This window comes from Fukomys damarensis, unplaced genomic scaffold (genome assembly GCF_012274545.1).
Source record: "Fukomys damarensis isolate Sample0158 unplaced genomic scaffold, DMR_v1.0_HiC HiC_scaffold_19, whole genome shotgun sequence".
NCBI classification, from domain to species: domain Eukaryota; kingdom Metazoa; phylum Chordata; class Mammalia; order Rodentia; family Bathyergidae; genus Fukomys; species Fukomys damarensis.
In genome coordinates, this window is record NW_022900931.1 from 67,625,193 (window position 1) to 67,633,254 (window position 8,062).

General features: G+C 61.1%; 2 protein-coding genes across 2 annotated transcripts in view; both read right to left on the minus strand.

Moving 5' to 3' along the window:
- Positions 1-1,368: 1,368 nt before the first annotated feature.
- Sbk2 (SH3 domain binding kinase family member 2) lies at positions 1,369-5,373 on the minus strand. The gene is made up of 3 exons (XM_010617036.1): positions 5,127-5,373; positions 2,693-2,895; positions 1,369-1,959 (listed from the first exon to the last, which is right to left on the minus strand). Exons 1-3 carry the CDS (start codon positions 5,371-5,373, stop codon positions 1,369-1,371), a joined length of 1,041 nt encoding a protein of 346 aa, XP_010615338.1.
- A 1,779-nt stretch (positions 5,374-7,152) lies between these two features.
- Sbk3 (SH3 domain binding kinase family member 3) overlaps positions 7,153-8,062 on the minus strand; it is a 38,209-nt gene continuing 37,299 nt past the window's right edge. Inside the window, 1 exon segment of the mRNA XM_033766047.1 lies at positions 7,153-8,062. This exon segment is cut by the window's right edge and continues 139 nt beyond it. Coding sequence (XP_033621938.1) covers positions 7,674-8,062 — 389 coding nt within the window. The 3' untranslated portion in view covers positions 7,153-7,673.

An 8,062-nucleotide genomic window follows, 5' to 3' on the forward strand; every position in this document is an offset into this window, starting at 1 on the left:
CCCAGCCTCAGGTACCTGTCTGTGTCCTGGCGGGGTTGGGGTGGTCTCTGTCACAGGCCCTGCCTGTCCATCATGTGAGGCCCCAGAAGCCTCCAGCCCAGGGGGCTGCTGCCCAGCCCAACGCCACCCATGTCCTGTCTCTCCCTCCACGCCGCACTGCTGTGTCGCCTCTGTGGCTCCCGGGCACCTCACACTCCCTCCCTCCATCCAGATCTGGGGTTCCTGGTCTGCAGCCTCTCACCTCCAGGTCCCCATCCTCAGGGGTCCCAGGGTCCCTGTGCTCCATCTCAGGGCTGCCTGGTATAGGGGCCCTTGAGCAGACACCGCAGTCTGGGGCTCCTGAGAGGCCACCAGCACCCAGGCCCCGTGGCCTGGTCCTCACTGGGGGCTGCCCGAGGGGCTGGCTGGGATGTGGGATGTGGCCCCTCTTCCTGTCACCCTCTGGTCTGCACAGCGCCCTTTGCTGTGAGTTCGAGACCAGCCTGGGCTACATAGTGAGTTTCAGATCAGTGTCAACTACATAGTGAGACCCTGTCTCAAAAACCCGAAATAGGGTCTCAACTTTGCTAGCAATTTTGCTAAATCGCCCAGACTGGTCTCAAATTTGCAGTCCTCCTGCTTCAGCCTCCCAGAGTGTTGGGATGACAGGCTTGTATGATCTCAAAGACAGCATCTTTGAGGATGGCGTCTGCCACTCGAGTGGCACCACGTAAAGCTTGGCTTGGCAATGGAAAAAAGATTCTTGGGAATGAACAGCCCACCAGTTCCTGCTCAGAACTCACGGCCACAGACCCACCACAGGAGCTGCGAGGTGGTGCCCGCTGGGCACTGAGGGTGCCACTTGCTCTTTCCTCACTCACAACACAGACGTATGACCTCACACAGCCCAAGTGTGAGGTGGATTTTATTCGAAGAGAGCAGTGGGTGTGAGGAGGCAGAGCTCATCACAAAGAGGCAGTGCCTGGCGGGTGCACAGGTCAGGGTGGGGAGACAGGGTGCAGAGAGTGGGAGGCTGAGGAGGTAAGAATGGAGCCAGAGGCACGGGTGGGAGCCGGTCCGGGCCACAGGGGTCTAGGAGAAGCAGACTGGCCTGGACCCCAGCTCTCTGGGAGCTCCTGAAAGAACCCCAGGAGTCAAGCAGACAGAGGCTGCCCGGCCGCAGGGAATAGGGACACTAGGCAGAGGGTGTGCAGACCACAGCGGCTGGGCCAATACAGTAACTCGGGGGAAGAGAAGGACGGCTGAGGACAGGGACAGCACCCTGAGCAGTGATGGCCCAGGGCAGGAGACTGCGGTGTCCCTGTGAGCAAGGCTTGCACATAGGAAAGGGGCTTGCTGAAGCGAAGAGGGCTCCTGAGCCTGCAGGCCTCACTGCCCGCCCTCCCCAGCTTCCACTTCCAGCCCAGAGGCCTCCCCAGCCCTCTGTCGCCAGGGCCTCCCCAGGTAGCCCCGGACGGCACCCACGGGGCTCCTCCTTCGTGGGTGAGGATCCAGCAGCCCCCACAGCAGGGCATCAGCTGCAGGTGCCAGGCCAAACCAGGGCTGAGGCCGGTCCTGGGCCTGACCTGAGGCCCGCCACACAAGGAAGTCCTCATAGAAGGGGTCTGTGTCCTCCAGGGGCTGGTCCCAGGGGAAGTAGCCAGTGAGGAGGCAGAAGACCAGGACACCCAGGGCCCACGCGTCCAGGGCTGGCTGGATGTGTAGCCCCTCGGGCAGCGGTGGTGGGGCACACAGCTCAGGGGCGGTGTAGGGGATGGGCGGCCCGGTCAGTCTCAGCAGGGTCCCACGGGGCCGTGTGTGGCCAAAGTCGGCCAGTTTGACGCGCTGGCAGGCCGGGTCACACACCAGCACGTTCTCCGGCTTCAGGTCCCGGTATACCAGGCTGCGGGCATGGATGTGCTCTAGGGCTGAAGCCAGCTGTGCTGCACAGCGCTGGGCTGCAGGTTGTGGGAGCCCCACCTGCGGGGACAGGAAAGCTGGGTCACGGCCCACCTGCTGCTGGGGGACAGAGAGCACTGGGTCTCTCATGGCCCAAGAAGCAGACAGAAAAACTGAGGAGACTGCAGGACTCTGAACAGATGGCCCTGTGAGGTCTGGTATGACCTGTGATGCTGCAAGGCCTAGTGGGGCCCTTGAGGCCAAGTGTGAGCCACGAGGCCTAGTGTGACCTGTGAGCTTAGTGCGAAAGTTTGAGGCCTGGCGTGAGCCCTAATGAGGTCGAGTGTGAGGCTGTGAGACTGCGAGGCCTACTGAGGCCTCATGTGGGCTCCTGAGCTTCACGTGAGCCTTTGAGGCCTGGTGTGACCTGGTGAGGCCCGTGAGCTCTGTGAGGCCAGAGGTAAACCGGGTAAACCTGTCCCTGTGAGCCTAAGGACCCGGGGAGCTCTATTGTGAGTGCAAGGCATGTGAGCCTGCGAAAGCCTAGGGTGACTAGTAAGGCCCAGTGAGCAGGATGGGCCCCAGTGGGAGCCTGTGAACCCTGTCAGCCTCAGCATGGCCAGTGTGATGGCTCGAGAGCTGGTGGTTATCACTGGAATCCAGTGTTAGTTCTGTGAGGTGGGTGAGCTCTGAGGGGCCTAACCCGTCCACCATCCTGGCCGCCCAGTCTGGGTGTGGCCTGAGAAGGCCAAACACTGTGGATGTGACTCAGGCCAGGTCATTTTGGATCCCGACAGCTCAGCCAGCTACCCACCTTGGGCTGGATGAAGGCAATGAGATCCCCGTGAAGAACAGGCTCTGTGAGGAAGCTGTAGGAGCCGGCAGACTCGATGCCGATGCCGTAGGCTGCCACGATGGCCGGGTGGGTACCCAGCGAGAGGCCCACACAGAACTCGTGCAGGAAACCACGCAGGGATGTGGAGGTCTTCGGGAGCTGCTTCAGCGCCAGGGATGAACCTGGGGCCATGGGACAGCTGTCCTTCAGGTCCCCAGGGTGCCCGCTGGCCCTGCAGGCTGTGTGGGCTCCCCCATGCTCCATCTCCACCTTCCCGACCCCACCTCCTGCCCTGCTCCCATAGCAGGGTCCACTCTGCCTTCCCGTGCCTGGGGAGGAAGGAAACTGAACCGGCACCCCCAGGGCCTGTGTCACTGCTCGGGACCCCAAAGCCACGTGGTAACGGGGAGCAGATCCCGGGGTGCCCGAAGGCCTGCACCTCTCTCAGGTCTGAGCCACCAGCCAGCCTCACCCACCACAGGGCTGCGTGTGACCAAGGCCACCTCCGCCTGCACCTGCCCGCATCCTGGTCACCCCTGCAGGGGGTGGCGCCGCCTCTTCCACACCCACCATGTCTTGGATTTCTGTCACCGTGGCCCACGCCGCCCTCCTGCCCGCTGTGCTCCCCCAGACTGCGAGCTGCTCCTGACACAGCCGTGTCACAGGCCCGCAGCACCATCAGGGCCTCGAGCCAGGGCTCCATGGAAGCAGGCGGGCGAGGCTCTTGGATGTCCTCCATGGCCACGCCAGCTCGGAGTTCCAGAAGGCCCTAGGCGAGCTGTGCCTCCCTCTCCCTCCCTCCCTCTCTGCATCCCTGTCCCCCTCCCAGTGCTGTGTCCTCATCTCCAGCACCACAGCTCATGACTCGTTGGACACAGGGTCTTTAAAGAGGTACGACTGGTGCGGTGGCTCACTCCTGTGATCCCAGTACCCAGGAGGCAGAGGCAGGAGGATGGCCACCAGTTCCAAGCCCGCCTTGGCTACTAGTGAGTTCAAGGCCAGCCTCAACTACATAGCGAGACCCTGTCGCAAAACAGTAAGTACATAGGGCCAGGGATTTAGCTCAGTGGCGCCGTGCCTTCCTTGCAAGTGCAAGGTCCTGAGTTTTGATCTCCACACTGAAAAAAATAAATAAAATAGATGATAGACAGACAGACAGAGAGATAGAGGTAAAAAGTGGGACTAGGGAGAGGCCTGGCCCTTGAAGAAGAGATGACAGTACAGACCATGGGAGGACACAGGGAGATGGCCATGAGGGAGACCGCCCCTTGGACGCTGGACTTTTGGCCTCTGGGGGGCCTAGTCTGAGGTGACCCTGGGCTCTGCTTCGAGAGGTGCTCAGTACACAGTGTCCCTGTGTCACCTGCAGCGTCCCTGGCATCAAGAACCGTCGTGGGTGACGGAGACCCCTCTGCAGCTTTGTTTCCAGAGTTTCAGTCATGGTCAGTTTTGGTCCAAAAATGGTGAGTGGAAGATTCCAGAAGCAAATAATTCAAGGTGAGAGCAGAGAGCGTAGCTCAGTGGTTACGCACTCACCTCACACGTGGGCAGCTTGGGTGGCTCCTGTGCCACACTGGACAATTCTAAGTTAGGATGTGGGCAGCATTCCGAGGAGCCTGGGGAACTCACGCTGCCCTTCAGTCACCTCACTGCCACATCTGCCTCGCAACCCCCTCACTTGGGGTTCCAGCAACCCTTATTTCACTTGATTACAGCCCCAGGGGACAGAATAGTAATGCTGGTGATTTTATTGCAGAAAATTGTTACAACAGTGGTTCTACTGCACTAGCAGTTACTGCAGTAAGCTCTTACTGCATCTACTTTATAAATTAAACTACCCCAGGTGTGACTGTGTAGGAAAACACAGTTTCAGGCACTCTAGGGTTCTGGGAATATTGCAAATGAGGGGCGTCACTGTATGGTCAGAAATAAACAGTGCTTAGTCTGGTGAGGTGGTGCTTGCTTGTAATCCCAGGCCTTGAGCTGCTGAGACAGGAGGATCAAAACTTTGAGCCACACCTGGGTACTTAATAGCTTTAGGGAGACACTGTCTCAAAAAATTAAAAAAGAGGGCCAGGGATTTAGCTCAGTGGTTTGGCGGCCTGCCTTGCAAGCGCAAGGACCCGAGTTCAATCCCTGGTACCAAAAAACAAAAAATTAAAAAAGGACTGAGGATGTCACTTGGGTTCAATCCTCAGTATTAAGGAGGAAAAGGAAGGAGTCGTTTCATCTTTTCAAGGAGGAAGCTGAGGCTTGGAGCTCAGAGGTTAAAGGGCTCCCCAAGCCTCATGGCCAAGCAGGGTACAGGTGAGGCTCCATCCCGTTCTACCGGACACCCAGCCTCGGCTGCTGCTGTCCCCTGGGCCCACCGTCACCTCCGTCGCACCCACACCTGCCCCCACCCCATCTGTACCTTTCTGCCGGTGAGTGACCAGCACCACACGGCCAAAGCGGCCCTGGCCCAGGGGCCGAACCTCCTGGTAGAGCTGCTCCACCTCCGCGTGCACCAGGGTCTGCGCGCTCAGCGCCATCCTGTCCTCCAGCGCCAGCGCTGCCTCCTGGCCCTGCTGCAGCTCCTCTGCCGTGAGGCCACCCAGGCTGTCCTCGGCGCCACCCTCGGAGGCCTCTATTGGCTCAGTCTCCGGCTGTTTGCCTGGCATTTCTGTCAGGATGGAAACAGAGAGGGTGAGCTGGGTAATCCAGCCTCCAGGCCAGAGCCCAGGGAGGGGGTCAGGCAGGGACCCCGGGTCCGAGGGAGGAGGTCTTGCTCCTCAAGTCAGACCTTGGGGTTTGGGCCTCTGCTCTTCGCCAGGCCAGCGCAGGACTCCAGGTCTCCCCCTTGGACAGCCCCACCTCACCCCTGAGGCCGAGCACCTGTTTGCTCTTGGGAGACAGAGGCTGCTGTCCACCCCTAGCCCAAGGCTGTTTGCTTTGGAAACAAGGTGGGGGTGTCTCAAGTGATGTGGTTCATCTTTCACCCTCAGGCCATCGGTGGTAGCAGGAAGGGGGAACTCTGTGACCTCTCTGTTGACCTGGCCTCACTGGGACACTGCTCCCCCGGGTCCTCAGAGGGCTTCAGTGGGCTCTACTGCAACACTAGTGGACCAACGCCCATCCAGGGCCTGTCTCCCTTGCAGACCCCACGCCAGAGCCCCCAGCCCACTCCTGTCCTGGCACCTCACAGAACCCATGGGCCCGGCACCAGTGCCTCCTCCCTAGGCTGAAGGTGCAGCCCGTGCACTGTGGGACCAGGACCCAGCAAGCTGGCTGCTCGGCACCATGACTGCCCACCCGTGCTTGCCCTTGGCTCCAGCCTGGGCTCAGAGCCCCAGCCTCACCTCCTTGAGGCTCGCCCGACCCGTCCGCAGCCTGTAGTGCCCAGTGCCCAGCTCTCAGGGCCCATGCCAACAGCGCTGCCCAGAGCAAAGCCTGCCCTGTTTGGGGGTCGTGAGGCCCCACCCCTGGCCCCGCCCCTAGTGCCCCCACTGGGGCCAGGGCGACACCGTGCGTTGAATCCTAGAACTGGAGGTGGTTGGACAAATGCCCCCATCAGGAGGCCCGGCCTCCTTCCTGGGACCCAGGGTCCAACCTAGGCCCTCAGGCCCCGAGTCTGGGCGCAACCTCCTTCCGCAGACCTGGGTCCGAGCCTTCAGAAGACAATGTGATCTTGACTGCAACCTGACCCCTCTTGACCCTGGCACAGTTTGGAGCCCATGACTGCTCAGATGCAAGGAGGTACCCTGGGGCGCAGACCCATGTCTGCGAGAGGGGATGAGGCAGCGGATTCCAGAGCCATGAGGTGGGATGACCTCACCCGGAGAGCAGGTGCTAGACAACTGGAGTTAGGGCTGCGCCCCGTCCTGGCCAGCTGCTCCCAGACCTTACTGCGGGGGTCTTGTGGGACAGTCACTGGCGTCAGCTGCTCCTGTGGAGCCGTGCAGGTCTGCATTGAAGTCGGAGGCCCCTTCCTGCGACCCCCCCACTCATGTCCGGTCGGGGTGTGGGTTCGTTCAGCGCGATGCTGTTCCTGTCCCCCACTTGCGGTTCCACCAAGGTCCTTGTACATCACGGGCCATCCAGGATGGCACTCAGGAGACTCATGTTTATTTATTTATTTACTTGTTCATTTATTTCTGTGGTCCTGGGGATTGAACCCAGGACCTTCACCCTGAGCTGCATCCTCAGCCTTTCTCTGGGTCTTGCATAGTTGCCTAGATGGGACTTGAACTTGTGATCCTCCTGCCTCAGCCTCCTAGAGTGCTGGGATGACAGGCAGGGACCCCACACCTTGCGTGAACTTGCATTTCAATCTGAAAGACGTGAAAGACGTGAGCTCCTGGGAGGGGCAGATTCCAGGCCAATGCTGTGCTTGCCCTGTGCTGTTGTGTGACTCAGGCCACCGAGTTCAAGGTACAGAAGTGCAAGAGACCGAGTCGGCTGGGAGGCTGGGAGCCAGCTGGACATGAGGCTCCCAGGCGAGTGCAGACCCAGAGTGGCTGAGGCTGGGCCGCATGGGGAGGCTGTAGGTGGAGGTACGAGTGTGCCACGTTGGCTGATGGCGAGTGTGCATGTGTGTGTGTGTGTGTGCACATGTGAGTTCAGGCCCAGCACGGATGAATGATTCCCGAGCTGGCCCCAGAACCTGGAGGTGTGGGAGAGGCTGAGGGCTGGTGCTGCCGCTCAGAGGCTGCGCAGCTCACAGTGGGCGAGGGCTGAGCCCACCGGACGTGGCCCTGCAGCAGAGACATGTGCGTGGGGACAGTGCCTTCCTCAGGAGGACACACGCAGGACAGAGGGAGGAGGCTGGGCCCAGACACCAGGTGGAGGTGTCCCACACTGAGGTCCAGCCCTCATTGAAGGGAGGTGCTGTGTCCCCCTGTCCTCCCGGAACAGCTGCTTTCCCTTCCAGGTGGCCGTGGGCTGAGGGAGGGGCCTTTGGCCCAGGCCTCGGCCTCCTGTCTCAGTCACCTGGCCGAGGAGCTCTGCCACCTGTTCCCATGTTCCCACCTTGTCTGCCTTCGCCCTCATCCTCATCTGTGTCCTCCTCCAAGCTTGACCCTCCTCTGTCCCCTTCCTCCCTGTCCCCGCTCAGGGAGCCCCCAGGGCCCTCTCCGTTGGCCTCCAAGCCCCAGTCTTCTCCCAGCACGCCCAGGACGGCCAGCGGGGGGCTCCTGCTGTCAGGGTCCAGGTCCAGGAGCCCCTGGAGCAGGGCCAGTGCCGGGGGTGCAAACCGGTCCCAGGGCACAGGTGGCCGAGGGGGCTGGGGTCTGGCGGTCATCCAGCTGGCGAAGGTCTCGAACTCGGGATCCGGGGCCAGCGCCACGTCCCAGGGGAAGCAGGCCGTGGTGG